The sequence below is a fragment of the Protopterus annectens genome, chromosome 4.part0 (assembly GCF_019279795.1).
Source record: "Protopterus annectens isolate FY-2018-M chromosome 4.part0, PAN1.0, whole genome shotgun sequence".
Lineage (NCBI taxonomy): Eukaryota > Metazoa > Chordata > Ceratodontiformes > Protopteridae > Protopterus > Protopterus annectens.
In genome coordinates, this window is record NC_056733.1 from 606974573 (window position 1) to 607000146 (window position 25574).

General features: G+C 42.3%; 1 protein-coding gene across 1 annotated transcript in view; it reads right to left on the minus strand.

The window, feature by feature from the left end:
- Window positions 1-25574, minus strand: part of DNAH10 (dynein axonemal heavy chain 10) — a 5879077-nt gene that overhangs the window by 3253543 nt on the left and 2599960 nt on the right. The window contains exon 30 of the mRNA XM_044069759.1: window positions 83-316. Coding sequence (XP_043925694.1) covers window positions 83-316 — 234 coding nt within the window. The remainder of the gene's footprint in view (window positions 1-82; window positions 317-25574) is intronic.

Genomic DNA, 25574 nt, shown 5'->3' on the forward strand with positions numbered 1-25574 from the left:
ATTAGCATTTATACAGCAGCATACATCTGAAGGTTGTACACTACTGGCAAAAGGAAACACTTTCAAGTTTCAGCCATATTACCTTTATCATGTGTTCCTGAACACACGAAGGATCACTGCTTCCCAAAATACTGAGCAGTTCATCATCAGAAATGAAGAAAAATCTTGGAAAAGCATTTCTTTTAGAATCTAAGTAATCATTTAGGCTTTTCTGGCACTTTTCAAGACCATCACATAGATTCTGAATATCTGAGAGTCTATTTGGCACCAGGCAACATCGTTTGATCACTGGATCCTTTGCTGTATCCGACATTATCTACAATGCAAAAACAATTGCATTATATGAAAAGCAAAAAATATTCTAAGAAATCTAAAGAATTATCATTTTTACCTCATATTTTAAAAAGGACAACTAAAATCTTTTATACTGCAACATTATATGAAATACATATTTTTGTGTACTACAATCAATGTTATTTTTGTTAAGTTTTTCTGAATTCGAACATAACATGATTCCTTCCGCTACCTTCTCACTTGTCCAAAATGTAGGCTTTCATTATTTGGAACTACCACAAACTACTGCCACACACTTAGTGAAAATTTAGAGTAATGATTTTTACAAAGTTGCTGATCACTTTCACTAAACAAATATGCAGTAAATGGTGAGAAAAAATATCTCACATTTAAGTTGATATGCGAGACTTACTATGAATATTATTGCTGTTTCACGTTTCACACAGAGAACACCTTGATATGCTGCTACCAAGCCAGTCAGATAAATTTCAAGGTTACTGCATAAGCTGTTCAGTCTTGTAAATCACCTATCTAGCTCAACTTTCTTAACCTTACAACTACAAAGTATCCATTCTATTACAAAAAAAAAAAAAACAGAGAAACTAGTGGTTTTAAAACTCCATTGATGAGCTCAGTCACAATAATTCCCAAAAAGCATGAATACCAGGTAGTGTTTCAAAGCAGCAAGCCTTTGTTTTTCACAGAAAAGTGATCCTCAGTAACAAACATCAGAAATATTTTACAACATTAAACATATCAACTTTTATACACTTAGAAGTAGGTGTGGAAAATATATGTATTGTATAATTTTAAACCAGCCTGTTCAAGGCAAACAATATAAACAGGGCTGTAAAAAGTGCATTTTAGAACAGCAAGTACCCACCCTCAAACACTACTAGTGATTAGGTCAAATTAAATCCTAATTAAGGAAAACACTACCTATTTGCAACCCACATTCCCTCCAGAACAACTCTTTTGAGTGCCTACTTTTAACTCCCAGTGCATGCGGCTTCAGCCTTTAAAAAATGAAGTTATCACCTTACAGTTCTAACAAATACCCATTGACACAGGTCAAATATCAATATGTTTGTGTTTGCCATCATGCATGCTTCAAGATACAATATTATGATACTTCGTATGTAGCATGCTTTTGGAATTATTAATGCAAATAGGAACATGCAATATCTGACACCTAGAGGTGCAGTAGGAGGCAGCTGCAGAAATGCCTAGAGGTGCACTCGTTTGTAATGAGTTAAGAAAAGTATAACATACACATAAAATACTGACTTTTAACTAAAATTGCCTTTGGTTAACTAATGCAATAAAGCCTTCATCAGGTCTGTGATAAGAACTAAAATCATATACATAGGTAGAAAAATAAAAAGAGTTAACTAGACTGATACAAGAAAAAAAAAGCACATAGCTATACAACCATAAACCTCTAACTAGAACACTATAAATGTAAATATATATCTGTCTAATCATATCTAATACGTATTAGTAAGGTTGACACCTTCTGTTGCGTCTAAAACTAGACTTAGGCCACACCTCTTGAACCCCTATAATCTCACCCATGCCCTACCCACTCTCTACCCATTCTGTGATGTTATGACATCACATGAGTGGGAAGGCCCCCTTATTTCAATTATGATGCCTTTTTTCTGCAGATTTACTATGCTTTTTGTAAAAAAAAAAAACAGTAAACCCGCCAATTTAATAAACTCGATAACCTGTTTCTTTTCTTGAAACAGAATACCAGAGTTTGTACAGGGTTTTCTGAACACTTCACAAAATAATGGACAGGGGGCAACGTTATGTATTAGTGTGTATAAAAATTAAGTTATTTATAGCTCACAAAAAAAATATTTTATTTACAGCTCAGAAGAAATGTCAATGCTTTGCAGTTAAAAAAAACAGTTTCTGTTACTCCAGTCTGTGTTCAGTAGAATCAAGTGGATGCATAGAGCCAGGCAATGGGGAGGAAGCCATCACACCCACCTTCCTTTTAAAACGTCTGTCCTCTGATTGGCTGAAAGTTCAATGAGTTTAGTAAGCTCAACTTTTAATGAGGCAACAACCTCCTTGAGCTGTGCAAAGTCAGAAGAATCTGCCCAAGTGTTAGGCAGTTGAAAATTGTCCAGGGGATCCATTGAGCCCCCAATCACTAATAGTAACTCAGCTCAGAAAAGACATAAAATGATGCGGCATCAACCAGATAAATTTGAAACTAAAGAAAATCAACACCAAATGAGGGTCCAGAAATGGTCCAAGAATTAATTTATTAAAAAAAACTGAAAATAAAATGAGCACTTTCGTCTCATACAAGAGACTTCATCAGAATAGGAACCAAGCTGTGGTGCTAGGAAATGTAATGAAAACAAAGATCACTTTTCATGATGGTAACTGTACCACTCAAAGGACAGTTTACCTAGCAATGTGCGCAAGATGTCTGGCATCTGAGCAAGCCCTCAGAACACATATTTATGAACACACACACGATAATGTAAACAAGAATGAGAACAGTGCCCTGAATAGATATTCCAACCAATGTAACAGTTATAGCAAGCTTCACTTTGGTATTTTAGAAAAGATCACACTGGATCCAGGGAGGGGGGTGGACTGGAAGTATTACTTAAAAGTACGTGAACTGCATTGGCAACCTAGACTGGGGGCTACCTTTCCTCTTGGTCTTAATGCATACCTCTCAACTGTACAGGTTTTCACAGAATGTCCAGATTTTTGCTTCATATTTTTGGTCTGTTTCTCATAAAATGTGGTTTTCTGATAGATCATTGGCAGATCATTGATGGTTGATGCCAGAAAATAGTGAGAGATGATTGAGTTTCAGACTTCATACCCTTGAGAAGATTCATACTAGCACAAAACCTGTTATTATATCAACTTTCTAAGTTTGTAAGAGCAGTATTTAAAAAAAATGTCCCTATTTTTGGGTCCTTGACCACTCATTATTTATGCCTTTGTCCAGATTTCTTGCTCTAAGAGGTTGAGAGGTACGTGACTGAATGATTGTTTCATTTACACCTGTTTTAACACTGAAGGCTAATAAGTTACAGCCCAAGTTTTTACAAATCTTTTGTTATATTTATTATATATTTTTTACATCATTATTTTTAAATAATCAAATGTTTTGATGCATTTTGTTGTGGTGCCTTTTTGTTTGGCAATGACTATGTGTATCATTGCTTATTATTGCACATTTGTTGTCTGGCCCTTTAAAGAATACTACAGTTCTTATTAATTAACCAAGTACCAATGGAATCTTTTTATGCACTATTTAATGGCTCTGTGCTAGGACCATTTTATTCTGATGAAGTCTCTTGTATCAGATGAAAGCACTCATTTTATTTTTTCAGGTTCTTTTAATAAATTAATTCTTTGCCCATTTCTGGACCCTTGCTTGGCACTGCTTTTCTTTGGTTTCAAGTAAATATGAATTCCCATAAGTCCAATTTGAGCAAGAACAGGCATTTGGTAAACATTCTGGATGCAGTAGAAAGGTCAAATGGCAGTGAGGTGAAGTGGAAGTGCAAATCCTCCACACACACACACACACACACACACACACACACACACACACACACACACACACACACACACACACACAATCTAACATACACTCAGTATGCTACATGACTAGGAATTTGCAGGGTAAATCATCCTAGATGACAACAGTTACAAAAAAGGTGTCAAGCAACAACACTGGCAGTAATGTTGGCACTTTTTTTGTTTTTCATATAATGATGTAGGATAGTGAACATTAGAAGGGTTCTCCAATGAGTAACCTTTCTGGAGCTAGGAAAAAATAACTAAAAATTCATTACTTGGTTTAGAAAGATACTGGCAGTACTGCCTGATTGTTCAGTGTTATTTTATTAATGAAAAAGCCAAATGAAGCTAATCTCTTGAGGTACTTGGCAAGGGCTCTTAGAAGTAGAAGTGTTACAAATTCTAATGCATACTCTGCTGACACAATTTCTTTTTTCTATCTATGTGTTATCAAGAATCATTCATTTGTCAAATAGCAAACAGTCCCTGCTAGGTGACAGACTGTGTGGGGGAGACTATCAGTTTATTGATATTAATTCTACCGAATACTGATAGTTGGAAGGAAAGCTGTTGAAACAACTTTCACCAACAGTGGAGATTGATCTTTTTTTCACTGTTGTGCAACTTCAGAGTAAGAATATATAAGTTTGAGGGGTATGGGGTGTGTCCTGACATGAAAGGTGTAGGGGGGTGTGCCCCCTAAAAAACATATTCCTTCAAGGATCACTAAAAGTTTTTTCAGAAAGTTTTTTATGATCTATCAGCATTCAGTATATTTGCTGTTGATGGACCGACATACCTCAATGTGTGTGGGGGTAGGGCTGAAATAGATGAATGATTGAGTTTGCCCTGATTTTTTTCTGTTGGCTGGGAACCTTGATGTTGTTTCTGCATTTCCAGTCCTATTTTTTTATCTACTAGTATCTTACTCATGTTACCTATTTCCCACTTGGGAAGCTTTCTCTAAAAAGGCCACAGCTTCAGTAGTTAATTACTGATGCATTTTGAAACTGGATTGTGGAACATGTGTAAGTCATTGCCTATGGTCTTCTGTTTTGCTTAATCTTTTTTACCTCATGGTACTGCTACAGCCCGCAATGTCCACAATGGGTCTACCAGCCAAACTCCTACCTCCCTGGACTATTCTGGTATTTGCTGGAGCCAGTCATGGATCATAAGGATGTCCTGGGGGCTAAGCTCTCTGTACTTTCATCTGGTGGGGCTTCCTTTTTATGCCTTGCTCACTTTCTATTTATGGACCTTCCATGCTCATCAACTTTGTCCGAGGGCAACTCCTCCCTATGAACCATGCCTTCCCTTAGGGAGCATCATCAACAGCTGAAAATCAAACAATACAGAGAAAGTGCCATGCTCAAAAGTACAAACTGAAAACACCAAAAACACGCACTATTATGTCCTCAGGAAAACACCAGGAAACATCAACAACCAATAAAACCATTTATTTATTATATAAATATAGAGTTAAGCACTTTAGCTCAAATGGACTTCATCAGAATTAATACTGAGTGCACTAAACGCATTTAAAGAATGAATTGGAAATATCACATAATAAAAATCAACCAATAAAAGCATGTCAATAATAAAATACATTATTGAATTATTGGACCTGGCTGAATTGATTGTAGAAAAAGAAGTTGTGTCTTACCATAACATTCCATATGTGTTGCCGATCTTCACTAATCCTTGACAGTGGGTTCAGTTCCGAACCTCGGAACCAGCTCAGCCATATAGTTCAGCTCGCGTCGTCCAAACTCTCGAGTCAGGCACTACCCATAATGCTCCTCTCAGAAATTACCTCAGATTGAGTTTGCCAAAGAAAGTGGCAGCCAGACAGAAGAAATTATGGTTAAAAGATAGACATAGCAACTGAGATCAGTTATAAGTCCTTAAAAGGAAGCTAGCCAGGAAGTAATTTGGTCTACTAAAAGTCTCACGATGGGGGAAAGAGGGTAGGGATGTCAAGGACTGAGTAAAGATTGACAACACAGATGGAACGTTATGGTAAGGCATAACTTCTTTATCTGATGTTGACAATCTTCACTCAGTCCTTGACAGTGAGACAGAGTCCCCACAGCTACTTTAGTCTCTGGAGGTCTCATGGAAGAATATTCCTAAGCACCACAGAGCCAATGGATGCTTGTCCCCTCGAGAACTGATCCAATTTGTAATGAGTGATAAAGGTATGATGAGAAGACCATGTGACTACTGCACAGATTTCATCTAAAGATGCTCTGGCATGAAAAACTGCAGACATTGCCACTGCTCTTGTTGAATGGGCTTGAACTGGTTTTGGAAGTTGTAGCCCTTTAGAATGATAAATTTAAGTGATGCAGTCTCTAAGCCATTTAGCCAAGGTAACCTTTGAAACTGGATTACCTAGACGGAGAGAAGAAAATGCCACAAACAGTTGGTTTGATTTTCTGAAATTTTAAGTCCTGTGAAGATAAAAACATAGTTGTCTGTGCATGTCAAGTAAATGGTGGACATATTCTCCCTTGTTAGAAAAATGTGGGAAAAAAAACTGGTAACTGTAATGTCTGGTTAGTGTTGGTTTCGGAGACAACCTTGGGTAAAAGGATGGATTTGTTCGAAGCACAACTCTATCTTTGTGAAAAATTAAGGAGGGAGGTTCGCAAGATGGAACTTGAAGCTCAGAGACTCTTCTGGTAGAAGTGATAGCCACCAAAAATAAAGTTTTCCAAGACAAATGTTTTAAGTCACAAGTTGCTGATGGTTCAAAGGGGGTCATAGTAAGGGCCTGAAGTACTACAGATAGATCACGAAGGGGAGTAGGTTCTTTAAATGGATGTCTTAGCATTAGGAAACCTTTTAAGAATGCTTTACAAAGCTTGTGTGACTTTAGAGAAGCACCATCCAGTCCTATATGAAAGGTCAAAATCGCCACTAGGTGAACTTAAATTGTTAATGCGAAGGAACCCGATTGGTAAAGTGTAGCTAGAAAATCTAAAACTTTATGAATAGGACTGGAATAAGGGTCTAGTCCCTTATCATGGGCCCATCTAGCAAAGTTTTCCCCTTTACTTTGCAATAGTTTCCTAGTACAAGATTTGTTATGAGCAACAATAATGTGTCGGACAGGGGAAGAAAGAGAAGTATGCCTGGCAATCATGAGAATTGGAGAAGCCATGCAGTGAGCTTGAGACGTTGGATTTTCAGATGTACCATGCTCCCTGTGTGAGTCAGCAGATCTGCAGCTGGGTTCAGGATCCATGGTTTCTGAATTAAATGAGGCCAAAGGAAGGTAAACCAGACTTGTCGAGGCCAGAAGGGGGTAATGAGGATTACTGAATTTTCCATCCTTTTGGCTTTCTCTAGGAACTGAGATATTAGGGGAGTTGGGAGAAAGGCATAGAGCAGACTGGGGGCCAGTCATAGAGAAGAGCATCTCTGGGTGACTCCCCCTAAGGGGAGATTAGGGCAAAGTAACTTCTGCACTTATTGTTTAGAGGAGAGGCAAAAAGATCGCAGCAAGTTTGGCCCCAGTGGCAACTTGTGAGGCAAGAGAATAGTACTGCTCAAATTGACCGCTATCACGCTGGAGCTCAGTGCAATATGCATTGCTGTGAGAAAGTAGTTGTAAGAAATTGCCCATTGCCAAACTCTGAGTGCGTCTCGATACAACGGGTAAGATTTGGATCCCCCTTGTTTGTTTACATACCAGACTACCAAGATGTTGTCCATCTGAATCGCTACTGTCCCTAGAGGAAGGACATCTTAATAGGTTCATAGGTAGGCACTAGGCTATTGGTCCTAGGGCTTATATAAGCCTAGCCAAAAAGGTACCTTAGCTTCCGCCACCCAAGAAAATTATTTTCCTGTGCCCCTGTCAAGCAGAGCCATAGAAGTGATCCCGGGGTGAATTGCCAATTTCCCATCCAGTTATCAAGATTTTTCCTTGAAGAGTGCTAATGAGGAGCTTTGTTTGATATAGATAGTTTGTTCCAGAGTATGGGAAGTCTCTGGGACAGGAATCTATCCCTCCAGCATGTTCTGTTTATTGCGGTGACAAGGTTTAGGTCCCTAGAGCGTATAGCTCGGAGGGATTGGGATTTCTTTAAGTGGAGCATGTCCAACAGTTCTGGGTTTGCTATACCTTTGTATGTTAGGCAGAGATCGCCTCTGAGTAGGTGATATGTGATGGAGTAAAGCTGGGGTTTTTTGAGACGGTCTGCGTAGGTCATCTGTTTGATCCTATTTGTGAGGTATTTATGTGGTCTTTCCAGTTGTTGTAGATGTCTTGTGAGGTACACACCAAAAGGGGCACATTGTACTCTATACTGAGTCTAAAGAGTGATGAGTAGAGGGGAACAATTACCTCTTTTTTCCTAGATGAGAAACCTTTTGTGATGAGTTGTGCCATGTAGAAGGATTTCCTGACTACTGTGGCGATGTGATTATCAAAGGAGAGACTACTGTCCACCTGTGTCCCAAGGTCTCTTATCACACTTTCAGTGTTAAGCAGACTTCCGCATATGTGGAAGTTCATGGGTACAGAGTTTTTACCAAAAGAGATGACAATGCACTTATTGGCATTGAGCTTGAGGTCATGGCTTTGACACCAGGCATTTGTCTCAGTGAGGCCCTTTTGTAGGATGTCCACATCGTTAGGAGTTTCGATTATGGCTCCTAGTTTGCAGTCATCTGTGAACTTCATTAGCCAAAGACCTTCTGTGTTAGCCTGTACTTCAGAGAAGTAGATACCAAACAAGAGAGGACCCAGGACTGAACCCTGTGGTACTCCACTTGTCACTGGTCTGAAGTCAGATTTGGAGTCTGCTACTTTCACAGTGTGGGTTCTGTCAGTGAGCCAGTTGGCAACCCACCTCATGACATAGGGATTTATACCTAGTTTAGTGAGTTTATCTATAATTCCAGAGTGGTGGATGGTGTCAAAAGCCTTGGTGAGATCGAGATAGGCTGTGTGAACCACCTTACCATTATCTACGGCTTTGGTGACTGCTTCAAAGAAGTCTATCGGGTTTAAGAGACATGATCTACCTTTTACAAACCTGAACTGGGTGGGGTCTAGAGTTTGGAGATTACCAATGTCTTTGTTTATAAGTTCCATAATGATACATTCCATGGTCTTGCAGACCAGGCTCGTCAGGCTAATGGGGTGGGAGTTCCCGGGGTCCGTGGTGGATTTCCCTTTGTGGAGTGGGATAACCAACGCTGTGCACCATTCAGTGGGCACAAAGCCTGAGGTGAGGCTATGATTGAATATGGTACTTAGGTGGGGTACCAGTTAGTTCTGTAGTCCATGTAGAATGCAGCCTGGAATGCTGTCAGGTCCCATGGATGCTGTGTTCTTGGCTTTGGAGAGTATGTTTTTTACCCGTGCAGCCACGATTACAGGAACTTTGCATTCTTCCGGTATACAGATGGGCCCTTTAGGGGGTGAGGGGGGGTAAAGTTAGCACTGAACCTATCTGTCAGGATGTTGGCAATATCAGTTGGTTCTGTATATTTAGTGCCATTGTGCTGTAACTCAAAGTAGACCTGAGTGTTGTTATTGAGATTCTTGACATAACTATTGAATACTTTGTGGTTGTCTTTAGAAACAGTGGTGATTTTGTTTTCGTAACTAGCTTTGGAGGATTTTACGAGGGATCTCAGCTTCTTACTGAGGCTAACCAGGGAATCCCTCCAGTCATGGGATTTTACTCTTTTTTTTGCAGCAGTTTCTTTCTTCTGTTGTAGAGTTTGTTTATAGCAGGGGACCACCAGATTGGCTTCCTTTTTTGGAGGATAGCATCTTGGTTCTCTTAGGGATAGGACGATCCATACACTCGTGTAAGTGCTTATAAAGTGCATTTGTGTAGGATTCAACAGTCGTATCTCTATTGTCCGTCTACATGGGTGTCGTGAAGCTTGCCACTTCTGTCTTAAGAAGCGTGAAGTTGGATTTGGAGAAATTATTTTCACTGGTTTCCCTAATGGGGGGTTGGGGTGGGATGTGGATATCTAGGGTGATTAGCATGTGGATCTGACCAATGAGGAATTGACCTCTGGTGTGGAACACCAGTCACCCATGTTGGTAATGACCAGGTCTAGGATATTGCTGCTCCTGGTGGGGGTGTGGATAAGTTGATCCAAGGCATTGGAATTTATGAATTCCAGATAACGTTGAGCAAAACAGTTGGTACATGAGTAGTTTTCCCAGTTAATGTTGAGGTCATTGAAATTGCCCATTATTAGGGAGATAAGTTGTACCCTAATATTTTCCACTGTATCAAGAAATGAGGAGTAGGAATCCTGGGGCATGGTGGGGGATCCATAGCAAGCTACAATTTGGATTGCGGTCTTGCCCAGAGTTAGTTGCACTTGGATAATCTCTGATGCATTATGCTGAGCAACTAGCCTGGAGGTGTGGATATCCTTAATGAATATGGACACATCTCTGCCTTTAGTGTTTTGGTCCAGGTTATGTGGCCGAAAGATGTGGCATGAGTTATAGCCTGGTAATGCATGGGTGCTCTCTGGAGCCTTGAACCAGGTCTCTGTCACTGTACAGATGTCGATGTTCTCCATTTTAAGGACTGCCTCGAGTGAGTGCATTTTGAGGTTTAGACTTTTAGCATTGAGTAGCATTACCCTCAGATTTTGCTTGCTTGTACCTGTTACTATGGTGAATTTGTCATTTGAACCTTGCCTAAAAAAGGCACTATAGGGGTGGCAAGAGCCTTAGCCAGTATCCGGAATCCCAAGGGCGACAAGTGCAGGCCATCTCTGGCAAATCATCATGGTCTGTCAATCATGTTATCCCAGGCAGACAGATACTGGATCCCCTTAGAATGACATGAGAAGCTTAGCCAATTGTTGAAGTCAATCATTTTGTCCTTGTACTGTGGTATCATTCTGGGTGATGGCAGGATGCTACTCAGGGCTAGGGTCATACCGCCTGGGCTACAAGATCGGAGAGTCTCTTTTCATGTAGTCCAGGGCGGTACACTTCAGGTCATTCACACCAACATGGACAATGACAGAGTCATATTTCTACTTGTTGTGGAGTGACCTGAGTGCGTGCGTTATGTGGAAGATCCTGGCACCCAACCGGCAGCTGACAGTAACTTTCTCCTTGTTTAGCCTGGTGAGTGGAACATCAGTGTGCTTGACTATAAAGTCACCTATGACTAGAGTGTCGGGTATATTGTTATGCATTATGGACTGTGGTTGGGTGGCACACTGAGTTTGTGGGCTATGTGTCCTTTGGGTTTTGTGGGGGGGTGGGGGTGGAGGTTGCTTGCGTTTCTGCTTTAGAGGTCTCTGTTGCTTTGGCAGATTTTTATTGAGAGCCTCCTTGAATGTAGGTGTGTGTTTTGTGTTTCTATGTGTGTGTTTTCTTGGTGTAGGTTTTGAGGGACTATGTGATGAGTGTGGTATGGTGCAGGTGTTTACCCTCTCCTCTTGGCTGTCTAGTCCAGTCTTGGGTGAAGAGAGCTTTGCTTCCAGTTTGGCTATATAAGTGCATCTCTCACAGGTTGTAGTGTTGGGTGGTAGGAGGAGAGGGTTGTCTGTGTACATGAGGCAATTGCTGCATTGCCACAAGATGCCCAGAATCATCAGGTAGACAGGAGAAAATACCGGGAGCTGACCCATAGACATGCCTGGATGGGTGCTTATTTATTAAGTACTAAAAACTATTTTCCTCTAGACAAGCGAGGAAAGTTGAGTGCTGTAGTAATTTGTAGGTTATTTAGTGCTTACAATGAGTTCTGAACAAATGTTGAGCTCAAAGAAACAGATTTGAGTGCTAAAACTAAAAATATGGTTAGTTCTAAGGGAAAATTTGAAGAGCAGACTTTATGGCGCCAGGAATATTTTAACCCTAGCTAAGCTGCGATGCATAAAGTATTTTTTTAATATAACATTAGCAAATGAGCAAACTGATTTAAACCAATTAACCAATAAAAAGCTAAAATCTGAACCCCGTTCCAGCAGTCTTCGATCAGACAAGTTCTAACTGCACACTCCTGCCGCTAGAGTGCAGGGGAACCTTCTCCAGAGAAAGATGGCCTGGATTAGTGCTCAAGTTATACAAACAAAGCTAGATTCAGCAGACCTATTCTATAGCAAACAAGGCACACCAATTTCAGAAAGAAACAGTTCAAATATGCTTGCAACGCTAACAACACTGTCCTCATCTCTAGAACACTGATGTGCATGTGGCCTCCAGTTGTGACCACGTGCCTTGGTCTGTTCTTCCCAGACAATATCCCCACCATCTGGGAAGCATCCGTGGTCACTATGGCTTGTGGCTAGGGAAGAATAAATGGCTGACCCAAGAGAATTTGATTGGAGCGTAGCCACCACATGAGGTCCTGTTTGCAGTGATTGGTAATCAGAATTAGATGAAACATTGGTTGGTGCATCAGGGACCATTGGGAAGCTAGTAACCATTGCAATATTCGCATGTGAGACCTCGCCAAGGGAACAAGAGTTATTGATGCTGCCATGGAGCCTAATGCTTGAAGAACTAATTTTGCTGGGACCCTGTTGTTCTATAGAATTTGCCTGACTTGGGATCTGATGCTTTGTAGGCTTTCTGGAGGGAGAGATGCAATTCCTAAAACAGTGTGTAAATGAGGTCCAATGAAATCCAGTTTTTGAGAGGGATGAAGTCAGGCTTTTTCACAATTTATTGTTATGCCTAAAGATGTACAAAGCTGTATGGTGTAATCTCTTGCCCATTCTAACTGATGCCTGGTGGTAGTGGTGAGGAGCCAGTTGTCAAGATATGGAAATACTCAAAATCCTTGCAATCTTAGATGAGCTGCTACCACTGCCATGCATTTGGTTAACACCCTGGGGGCTGTGGTGAGTCCAAAGGGCAGCGTTCTGAATTGGAAATGACTAGCTCCTAGCTGGAAGTGCAGAAAACTCCTGGAGCTCATCTCCATTTTTATGTGGTAATAAGCATCTTGGAGGTCCACAGAGCACATCCACTCATCTTTGTCCAAGAATGGAACTATCGACTGAACCAAGACCATCCAGAATTTGGTTTGCTGCTTCCTTGTTGAAATGGCTGAGATCCAAGTTGGGTTTCCAGTCCCATTTTCTTGGGCACTAAAAAGAATCTTGAGTAAAAACTGGATCCTGTTTGGTCTGGTGGGACATTTTGGATGACTCTTTTGTCTACCAGTCTTTGAATTTCTAGTACTGCTGCTTTCCATGTGACTGAGCAGTACATCCGGGAGTTTTGTCTGGAATTTTGGGGGTAGTGATAGAGGGATTTTGTAACCTCTGGATATTATTCCCTGCACCCATTTTCCATAGTTAACATTTGCCAGGCAGATTGGTGCAGAGAAAGTCGTCACCGACTGCCTCCAAAGGAGGTCAACTGGGCCCTCTTTCAGGAGTGCTTGTAGGAAGTACCAGGGAAAGGTTCTCTGGATCCCTGGTTTTGTGGTCCATTTCTGCCTTTGGGGTAGCGTCTTCCATTGCTTCCCCCTCTGCCGCAGGGGAAGCCTTTGCCTCGTGAATCTTGGAAAGGCCCTTTAAATTTTTTAAACCATAGTCTCGCACTTCTCTGGTTCTTAGAGTACGGCGTCTAAGGAGTGGAGAAATAGACTTATGGCTGAAAGGGTCTTGCCATTCTTTTCACATATGGCTAGGGTGTCTTTTACCTTGGGACCAAAAAGGGTAGATCCGTCAAAAGAAGCATTGACAAATGACACTTTAAATGGCTCCGCAAAGTCACACAATTGCATCCAGGAGTGCCTTCTGATGACTATGCCTGAACCTGCTAACCTAGTCATCCCTTCAGCTGTGTGAGCAATGAGCCTTATGGACAAGTTAGAAATTGCCTCAAGGGTTGCTAGCTGAGAGGTAACTTTGTCTCAAACTGCTTCAGCCACTGCTCCTGAAAGGGTATCCGAGAGCTCTTTGATCAGATCCCTCTGTAATCTGGTAAAGTGCACCATATAATTCAAGGACCTGAGAGCGAAGTTTTGTTGAGGCATAAACATGCTTCTCAATTCTATCATTAGTCCAAGACTCCTTGTTAGGGGGATGGATAGTCGAACATTCCTCAACAAGTTACTTCTTGGTGGCCACTGTTATCACCATAGCATCAACAGAAATCTGTTTGGATTAATGTGGCTCATCCTTAGGGGCTGATAAGATGTGATCAGGTCCCTTAGGGATCAACTATATGGCATTGGGTATCTTCCACTTCTGCTGACCGATCAATTTAATGAGATTGTCAGCAGATGGAGAGATCCAAGAAGTAGAGGGCTGGGCACGAAAAGCTTCCAGGTATACTGATTCCTCCGGGAAAGGTTGGGTGGAGGACCATCCACCCCTCTGTTTCAGGATTTCTAGGATGTCCCTGAAGGAAACATCATCGGAAGTGACCTGGGAGAACCTTTCATCTCATCAAAAAAAAGAAGTTATGTACTTCACCATAATGTTCCATCTGAGTAGTTACACTTCATTTTTCTGCAACCTGTGGGTATTCGGATCCATACTGGATCCGAACCGGCAACTTTACAAGCATCTGCTCCGGGCTTCAAGCTCCTCCCCCTTACCCATAACACACCACCACCTACTGCCTTCCCTCAGATCGAGTTTGCTGCAAACCAAACTAACCAGCAACTCAAACTAGAAAGAAACCATACATGATCATAACATGAGAAGGTTCGGGGGAAGGAGGGTGGGATGGTTGCAGAAAAATGAAGTATAACTACTCAGATGGAACATTATGGTGAGTACATAACTTCTTTATCTGAAGTAGTTAACTTCCTTTTATCTTCAACCTGTGGGACAGAGTCCCCAACTACTCAAGCCCCTGGGAGGCCCCCATGGAAGGATATTCCTGAGCATCACAGAGCCGAAGGATGCTCTCCCTCTAGAGATTAAATCCAATTTATAATGAGAAATGAAGGTATGCGACTTAGCCCAAGTTGCTGCTGCACAAATGTCATCCAATGACACCCTAGACCAGAAAGCAGCAGACGTCACCATAGATCTGGTAGAATGAGCTTTAATTGGGCCAGGTGGAGACAAATCTTTGTCTTTGTAAATCTGCAAAATACATAGTCTAATCCATCTAGCTAAAGAAACTTTGGAGATGGCCTTACCGGAAGGGCTTTGTTCTGTGTAAATAAAAACGAAGTTGTGTATGAACATCTAGTAAATACAGTTTATATTCACCTTTGTTCTGAAAATTTGAGAAGAAAACAGGCAGGTTAATTGTTTGATTGATGTTTGATTCAGATGCCACTTTTGGTAAGAAAGAAGGGTTTGTGCAGAGAGAAACCCTATAATTATGGAAGATCAAATAAAGGGGCACAGCAGACAAGGCCTGAAGCTCAGAAACCCTTCTAGCCGAAGTAATAACCACTAGGAAGGCTGTCTTCCAGGATGGAAATGTTAAATCTGCTGAAGTTGCAGGTTCAAAGGGGGGAGCAACTAAGGCCTGAAGAACCAAAGTAAGGTCCCAAGGAGGGACAGGGTTCTTAACTGGGGGGGCATAAAAGAAAAGTGCCTTTAAGAAAAGACTTACACAATCTAGAAGAGGCTAGGGCATTCATGTTCTCGCTGACATGAAAATTTGAAATAGCTGCCAGTTGCACTTTCACAGTGGAAGAACTGGCCCCTTGTTGAAAAATGCTGGCTAAAAACCCAGTACCACAGATACAGGGGCCGTAAAATGATCCAGCTTTCTCTGAGATGTCCAAATAGAAAATCGTTTCCATTTACTGTAGTAAATCTTCCTGGTGGAAGACTTATGATCTGCCACTAGAACAGTTTATACTGAAGACGAAAGACAGGGAGTCCTGGCAGTTAAGGGAACTGCAGCAAACAAGCTATCAGCTTGAGGCTGTCCAGGTTGGGCAGACAGATGCCCGAAGGATGAGAAATGAGATCAGGGCAGGGATCTAGAAACCAAGAGAAGCTAGAACATGAGACCAGAGGAAGGGGAACCAAACCTGACGAGGCCAGAACAGTGCAATGAGGATCACCTTGCACCCCAGTCAGCAAGCCTTCTGAAGAAACTTCGGAATGAGTGGTAATGGGGGATAAGCGTACAGAAGCCTGGGTGGCCAAGCATGGACTAGAGCATCTCTGGAGGGGTTCCCTGGTCAGGGAATCAGAGCAAAGATCTCGCTGCACTTCACGATGGAAGGAGATGCGAAGAGATCGCAGCAAGGCTGTCTGCACGCAAGGAAAATCTCCTCTGCTACCAACTGCTTTAGAGACCACTTGTATGGCATCAGAATAGCCTGACTCAATTTGTCCGCTAAAATGTTGGAGTGTCCCGGGATGTCCGTTGCAATCAAAAACTGACTGGTGGAGATCACCCACTCCCAAACTCTCATGGCCTTGCGACACAGAGGGTAAGATCTGGTTCCTCCCTGTTTGTTGATGTACCAGACAACAAACATGTTGTCTGACTGAACTGCAATAGTTCCCAGAGGAAAAACAGTATGGAAGGCCTGCCACACTAAAAGCACTGCTCTCATCTCCAGTACACTGATGTGCAATCTGGTCTTGATCTGGGACCACGTGCCTTGGACTGTCCTCCCCAGATAATGCCCCCCCACCCTAGTTGGGAGGTGCCCGTGGTCACTGTGGCTTGCTCTGTGGATGGAACAAAGGGGCATCCCACTACAATCTCCGGAGACTGGACTCAGCAGACGCCCTGTAGGCTTTGCTGATGTGAATTGGGTATTCCATGGAGAGATCCAGCCAAGACCACTGTATGGCTAGAGTCCACTGTAGAACACGTATGTGAAGATGCGTGCAGGGGAGGATACAAATCACAGCAGCCATAGAGCCCAAGGCTCTGAGAACATCCACCGCCTTCGGCAACCTGGGACCAAGAATCAGTGATACATGAGCCCTTAGACTCTGGACCCTGTCTGGAGTTAGGAAGACTTTCAATTGAAGGGTGTCCAGCTGTGCCTCGATAAAGTCCAAGATCTGTACCAGATTCAAGAGTGATTTGGGAACATTGACCATAATCCTTAACAAGGCTGTAAGATGTAGGAAGAAGTCTCTGGCTTGGCAAAGAAGATGCTTGGTGGAAGCAGTAAAGAGCCAATCGTCTAGGTAAGGGAATACCTGAATCCCTTGAAGCCTCAGGTGAGCTGCTACTACTGCCATTACCTTGGTGAACACCCTGGGGGCTGTGGTGAGACCGAAGGGTAGGACTCGGAACTGGAAATGACTGGCCTCCAGCCAGAAGTGAAGGAATCTCCTGGAGCTTCTGTGTATCTTGATATGGTAGTAAGCATCCTAGAGATCTATCGAGCACATCCAGTTGCATTCTTGAAGATAAAGTAGAATGGACTGCAGGGTGACCATCCAGAATTTTTGTTTGACAACAGCCAGGTTTAAGGTTGACAGGTCCAAAATGGGTCTGAGGTCCCCTGTCTTTTTTGGCACTAGAAAGACCCTGGAGTAAATGCCCAACCCGGACTGATCAGGGAGGGGGGGACTGGTTCAATGGCTCATTTTTAAAGCAGCTTGGAAACCTCTAGCGCTACTGTCTCCCTTTGAGTGGAGTGGGACATCTCAGAGGCACTTTGGTTGGATTGGAGGGGCAACAAATGGGATGGTGCAACCTCTGGATATTATTTGAAGCACCAAACGATCTGCATTTATGGACTCCCATGCCATCGGTTGCCATGATAATCTTCCCCCGAGTGCCTCCAGAGTAGGACAGTCGGGCAACCCCTCAGGGCTACTGCACAGGCCTGTCTGAGAAGGGCTTCCTAGACCCAAAGTTCCTCTGACCCCCTCTGCCTTTAGGGTGGCATCTGTCATGTACCCCTCTGCCTCTAGGGGCCTCGTTGACTGGGGAGTACTGGGAAAACTGAGGTTTCCGGAACCACATCTTCTTTTGCCCTCTTTGATTCCAGGAAAAGGATCTTTGAGGGCTAGAGAAGCAGACTCCAACAGCAAACAAGGTCTTCCCGTCTTTCTCACTCTGGACAAGGGTGTCACAGACGGTCTTCCCAAATAGAGAAGAACCATCGAAGGGAGCATTCATAAAAGACACCTTGAAGGTGTCCACAAACTGACACAGTCTGAGCCAAGCGTGTCGCTTCATAGCAACGCCAGTCCCAGCCACCCTAGCTGCTCCTTCCATAGCATGAGAAAGGAGGCGCATGGATGTGTTTGACACTGATTTTAGAGTAGACATTTTCGCGGAGAACAGGCGTTTGTCCTCCTGCAACAAAGACTCTGGGGGTGACTCAGCTAACTCCGTGACTAGGTCTCGCTGCAGTCGTATGACATGTGCCAAGTAGTTCAGCGCTTGGATGGAAAAAGTCACTGAAGAATTACACTTGCTTCCCAAATTGATCCACCGTTCTGGATTCCTTATCCGGAGGGTGGACCGAGGAACTCTCTTGAGCCAGTTCTCTCTTGGTGGCTGCTGCAACCACCATAGCATCCACAGGGGATCCTTTATACCATGCTGGTCTGTCAGAGGGTGAAGAGAGAATTTTGTCTGGGTGCTTAGGTACTGGCTCTATGGTGTCAGGCTCCTTCCATGCCCGCGTGGTGATAAGATCCACTAAAGGATCTGCTGGCGGGGACACCCAGGAAGTAGATGGGCCCATGCCTAAAGCTTCCAGGAATACTGATTAATCTGTAGAAGGTTTTGGGGCTGACCAACCTCCCCTCTGGCAGAGGATCTCAATGATGTCTCCAAAAGAGACATCCTTGGGAAGTGACCTAGGGGAACCTTCTCCTTCATCTAAATCAGTGCCTAGGTAAGGGACTCAGGGGAGTCCAAGTGCCTCCTTTTGCATGTGTGCTTACAATGCCCCTCCTCAGTGGGACTCTCTGAAGAGGGCTCATGAGCAGTGAGGGGTTCCTACAGGAGAACCACCTGGGGCTCTTCTAGCACGGGCTGTCCCTGAGACAAGATGAAGGGAGTCGCAACCAAATCCGAGGGAGTCTGGGCGGAATCCAAGGGAGTAGGCTGGGGTCTCGATCCTTGGGAGAGAACCCTCTCCAGCACACTGAACACCGAGGGAAAGTGTACCTCTTTACAGCCCAACAAGGAGGAAGCTCTCCCCGGGTCCATTGTGAGGATCGGAGCTGAGGCTAGGGTAGTCGGAGCTCCGAAGGAATGGCTTGGATCCGACAAGGTTGGAGCCAAAGACACATCCATCCCCTCTGGTCCGACTCCCCGTACTCAGCCACGAGAGCTGCTCGGATCTGTGCTAGTCAGATCCGAGGAACTCAAGGTAATCGCCAGAGTCGAGGTTGGTGGAACCATTGGCACCGAATCCCCAGCTCCGAAGATCCTCAGATCCATGTACCCCAAAACCAAAGGTCGGATCGAGGAAAGAGAAATCGGGTGGAAGAAAGGCATGGAGGTCCCCCCTCCAGAGGGAGAGGGGCCTGGCAAGACTTCCATCTGGATTTGGGTCCGAATTAATTTCATCAACCTGTCCATGTCCATTTCAGAAAAACTCTGAGTCGAACGCGAGGAAGCAACCAACACGGATCTGACTGATCTTTGGGAGGATCTGGAAGAAGGCCTCAGCTCCATAGGCTCTGGTTAAAATCTGGGGGAGTGGAGCCAAGGAGAAACAGGTCTCGAAACCTTAGAAGGCGGGCTAGGGAAGGCCTCCCAATCAAGAGACCTCTTACAGGCACTATCCCCTTTCTTCTCCTCATCTCTCCCTCTCTCTGCATCCTTGTGTCTGTCCTTTTTGTCCTTGTCTTTCCCCTTGACAACATCCCCTGCAGCAGGTCTAGCGGGAGGGTGAGTCCCAGCCTGAGGGGGGGGAGTTGGGCGGGAGTTGAAGTAGAAGAAACCGGGGCCATAACCATTGACGAATCCAGGGTCAATCCTGGAAGCAGGCCTTTCACCACGAGTTTGGCCTTTCTGTCCCTAAGGGCCCTAGGATTGAACCCTGCACAAATGCTGCATTCGATGGACCAATGTGCAACGCCCAAGCAAACAACACAAAAGTGAGGCCATCCGCTGGTGAAAACCTATGGCCACACTCTGTGCATTTTTTAAAGGTGGGTTTAGGTTGTTCAGATATCCCAACAAAGCGAAACAAACCACATCCAGTCACGAAAAACAAACTAGCCTGACCACGCACACACTAATGAAGGGAAGGGACTACACAAAATTACCTCACTATATATATATATATATATATATATATATATATATATATATATATATATATATTGATGAACTAGTGTAGGGTGAGGAAAAGTGAAACTAACTGAGAAAAAAACTCACTAGAACAACCCCAAAAAGCACTTACAGTACCACTGAAAGCTCAGAGCTGTGGAGATCATGATGCTGATGCATGAAGTGGCAAATGAGATCTGAGGGAAGGCAGTAGATGGTGGTGTGTTATGGGTAAGGGGGAGGAGCTTGGAGCAGATGCTTGTAAAGTTGCCAGCTCAGATCCGATACGGATCTAAATAACCACAGGTTGAAGATAAAATAAAGTTAACTACTTCAGATTCAGTATTTTCAGTGAAAGACCCTCTGGGAGTTTAAGTCCTTCCTCTTGCACTTTCTCTTCGCAGGGACTTCCTGGGCGGGGTGATCCTGGGAAGTATCTGAAGAGGAGACCACTAAAGTGGGTGTAACCTGGGACTTTTGTGCCTTCTGTCCTAGGGATGAGGCTGATGGTAGCTCAGGTCCAGGAGATGCAGAAATTTGTCCCAACAGGGGTGGGAAGGACTGAGAGTCCACAATGGGAAAAGCCTTCTCCAGGATCTGGAAGGCTGGCCACAACCCAGACCCCCCCCCCATAGAGGGATGGGAGCCCAGAACTGAAATAGACTCCTTCGGAACTGGGGTCACACCCCGCACCGAGGCAGCCTCCAGAACAGAAGCCTGGGTCAACGCTACAAAGGCAGAGGCACCAAAGGACACGGACAGCTCTGAAGGAGCAGAAAAAGAACTATGCACACCTCGGACCTGACCAGAGTCTTCCAACCCCGCGAGGCCTCCGGTGTCAAAATCTTGGAGGAACTGAAGGCAATTCTCAGAAATAGAAAAGAGGATGCTACCAGATCTGAGACAGTTGACGTTGGGAGTTGGAACTGAGGGCTCACAACACTCAGCAAGAGTTGGAGAAGGAGGACATGGGAGTATCATAGGTTGGCTGGTTCCCATGCCGGTGTGGCTAGGAACCAAGGACAATCCCCTCACTGTCAGAAGCAGATACACCAGTCTCATAATATCAGCCTCTGAGAGACTCTTAGTAGATCGAATTGAGACAGTGGAAGAAAATACAGGGGGGTCTCACCTCCACAAAGCGACTTAGTAGCCTGTCTTTAAAAGGGTCAATAGAAGACAAGGAAGTTGTTCTTCGGAGCAGAGGCACCCCTAATTGTTTCAGTACTGATGAATCAATAGGTCCCGAAGAAGTAGCTGTCTGCTCCAAGATGAATTTATTATTGGTGCCAGGTAAACATTCCAGTGCCGATGAACTCTTCGGTACTAAGGTTGATTTATTAATTTTTCTTGATAGTTCCGAGGACATCAGAATGGAAGAAGGCCTTTTCCTTTAAGTAGAAAATGAAGAGGATGAAGAAGTGCTAGCTTCAGTCATGGACTCAGAAACGGCCTCTTCAAATCCAATCTTGAGGATTCCGTTCAAAGTAAGTTTGTTATTCCTTTTAGTCAAGGTACGGGTTGAAAACCCATGACAGACAGAGCAGTATTCTTGGAGATGAATCTTTCCCAGATAATAGACACACAAAATATGCCCATCAGAGTTGGGCATCTTGCCCTCACACTTTTGACACCTTTTGAAGCTGGAGGTGCCTTTAGATGATTTAGGAGGGGAATGTTGTTGTTCTTGTTGTTAAGCCATAACAACACGGTGAAAATTGTCACACACTCACATGACAAGAAAGGGAAAAGATAAAGATAGAGAAATAGATAAAGATTTTTTTTAAGAAGGGGGTACCAATGATGGTAATTAGAAATACCTAAAAAGTTAAGAGTAATAGATGTACCAACAATGGTACATAAAAGGTCAACCAACAGTAAAAGGAAAAGAGGGGAAAGAAGAATACACTCACGCTAAGCTACGAGAGGAGTAGGTAGTTAAGATGTGGGAGTAACAAAAGATATAAAGTAGATTTTTTTATAAGAAAATGACAGTTTTAACAAGAGAAGATTTATTAAAGATGGTCAAGGCTCAAGAGAGGAACAAACGCATCAGGTCTGTGAAGCGGCAAATGAGATCTGAGGTAATTTCTGAGAGGAGCATTATGGGTAGTGCCTGGCTCAAGAGTTTGAAGGGCATGAGCTGAAGTAATATGGCTGAGTTGGTTCTGAAGTTTGGAACCAAACCCACTGTCAAGGATTGAGTGAAGATTGACATCAGATCTGAAATTATGTTAGAAAATTGAATTTTAAGGTACTTTACCAAGATTAGTCTTCTCATACATCCTGTATATAATACTTACTAAGGATAAATACTTTTAATTCTCCCCTGAATTCCACCCTGGTATTATTTGAAAAGCTTTATGAAAATGATCTTGGGAAGTTGTTTTATATAGGAAGCATTTTATATGTTCTAATATGTCTGTAGATAAGAAAAAAGTGTTAAATGAGTTGGTTAATAACTAACAACTTAATAAGCCTAATAAGGGGGTGGAATGGTGCTTATGAACAATATTGACTAGTCAGGTAAAATATTTACTCTACTTTGTGATGAAGCGCATTATATGACAGTCTTTAAAATTAGGTCACTATCACCCATTACTAAATTTATATTTTTTCAAAGATTTATTTGACCAGGGAGATACTGATTATGATTTGTATAAATTTTTATATGTAGAACACCCAGTGGTAGACACCTTTTTTGGTATACCGAAAGTCCACATGAATACATTAGATCCTCCTTTTTGTCCTATAATTGTTGCAGATGGGTCTAAAACTCACCCATTCACTCTATATCTGGAGAAAATTTTGAAAAAAAAAATAGTTTTTGATTGTGAATATATCCTGAAATATTCATGGGATTTCCTTACTAAAGTTCAACAGGAATTTTGTAACACTGATTGCTTATTGCTTACTGGTTACTGTGGATGGTACAGATTTGTTTTCCTGTATACCCCATAGTTTGGGGATGGAATGGTTTAGGGAAGTATTATTTCTTATCAAATATTTGATTAATAGTGACATTAATCTTTTATGTGATTTTATGGAAATTGTTTTATCAAATTTTTTTTATTGTTTGAGGGTGAATATTTTAAACAGATTACAGATGTGGCAATGGGTGGCACATGTGCCCCACTCTATGCAAACATTATACTGTATTGTTGGGAAATACAGTGTCAGCTTTTTAAGATTTTTAGATGATATTTTTATTATTTGGAAAGGAAATCTCCAAGAACACAAAGAATTTATGTTATTTTCAAATACGACTAGTGATTTTTTAAAAATTTACTTTTAGTGTTTCTAAAGATTACATTAATTATTTAGATGTCACTATTAGTAAAAACTATTTTAAATAAAGTTTTGAATCTAAACTTTATAGGAAGCCTGCTTTTTCTACTGGCTTTCTGCACTATAACAGTAACCATCTGTTTAAACAAAAATGTGGGTTAATAAAGCGGCAGATGATCAGAATATCACATATTGTTTCGAAAGACAGTGTGTATATGTCTGAACTGGAAAAAACTAATAGAAATGTTTAAAGACAGAGGATATCCTGAGAAACTAATTTTGGAAACCAAGGAGAAAGCATTCTAGCATTACATTTGCTTTGTTTTAAGTTTTCTGTTCTGTTGGAGTTTTAAGAGTTCTTGGCTAGGGTCAATTAAAAAATTTACCAATAATTCCTTTGCAAAAAATTCCTTTGCAAACTGCGAATAACATCAGTTAATTAGTGGGAGGAACTGAGAGACAGCATTGCTATTTTATTTAGAAATATCTGTAGTTATCTGAAGTGTTTGTATGGTCTGCATTGCTCTGAGTATCACTCATCTCTGCATTTAATTTTGATTTAAAGCTCTTTATTTAAGGTTTGATCTCTTCTATTTGGTGACTTCTGAGTTGCCCACCCTACTATAAATCTCATTTTGGACACTCCTCCCAGTTCCATCTCATCAGCTTATTCTACTGAGCAGAATAAGATCATTTAGGAAGGTCCAACCCCTTAGTTTATCAACCTTAAATTATCGTATTTCATCCCTTTCCACTTAATCAAAAAAATTGCACTTTATTCATCTGCTTTTAATGTATTTGTGTTTCTTCCTATTTTATTACTTTATTTTGCTTTTGCTGCCTTTTCTTAAAAGTACTCAATTGCATTTATTCTGCTGTATTTATTACTGCTTGTAATAGTAGCCTGAATAAATTGCAACTGTGATTCTAAGCCTTTTGGTTTAAGCACTTGGGCTTTAGACCAGTTGTTTTACTTTAAGAAGGTTTGTGGTCTGCACTCTTGTGGCAGGGCAGGTAGCTTACATCCTTCTAAGATGGGAGTTGTTGACTGAAGTCTTAATGTCTGTTATTCTAAAAATGTCTCAGTTCTGGTTTAAGCACTTGAGCTTCAGGTCAGTTATTTTACATTAAAAAGTTTGTGGTCTGCACTTTTTGTGGGAAGAGAGGGTATAATCTGTACTTCTGAGCTGGGAATTTCTGGTTAAAGGCTAATTTGTGCCTGCTTATTTGAACTGTTTTTTTCTGAAATCGGTGCACCTTGTTTGCTGTAGCATAGACTAGATTCAGAACTGCTGAATCTAGCTTTGTTTGTATAACTTGAGCACTAATCCAGGCCATCTTTTTTTGGAGAAGGTTCCCCTGCACCCTAGTGGCAGCAGTGTGCAGCTGGATCTTTACTGATTGAAGACTGCTGGAACAGGGCTCAGTTTTGAGCATTTGTACTGGTTAATTTGTTTAAATCAGTTTGTTCATTTGTTGTTATATGTAAAAAAAAGTTCTAGCTTGTTTTACCGCCTTTCCTCTTACTAGAGTAGTCCAGATACATATTTGCTGTATTTAGGACTGTATTTTAGTTTCTGAGTTCCCCAGACATTTCTGTGTTAGAGGGAAGCCTCTCAGCTTATCAGTGGGAATGTAAGCACTAGGTAGCCTATCTACCACAACAGGAGTGGTTTCTAGCTCCCTTTCAACTTTCTGCTTTAAAAGCCTTTGTTTGCATGGGTTTGTGCACTGTGTAGCACCACTAAGCTATGGTAAACTATTACTGGTGCCAGAAAGTCTGATCTTCAGTTTTTCCCTTAGATATTGCTAGTTCTCTTCTCTCTTATTTGGCTAGCATTTCATCTGGTTTCTTGTAGCAATTACTGTAGCACACATAAGTGCTAACAGCAATAAACATCCTATAAGGAAACAGCTCCAGTACTTATTAATAATGACCACCCCTCCTGACATGTCTAAATGTAAGTTCCCTGTGCTTTCTACTATTGACTTGGTGAACTTGGGCATTCTGAGGCAGTGTAGCAACTGCCTAATGTGCACAGACAACCCTCTCCTCTTACCTCCCAACACTAAGACATGTGAGAGATGCACTTGTATATCCAAACTGGAAGACACGCCCTCTCCAGCCAAGACTGGAATAGCTGTCAAGAGGCGAAGGTCAACAGCTGCACCATACCACATGGAACACATAGCCCTCCAGAACACCCACCATCACAGCTCTCACATAAAAACACAAACCACACATCCACCTTCGTGGAAGCTCTCAATA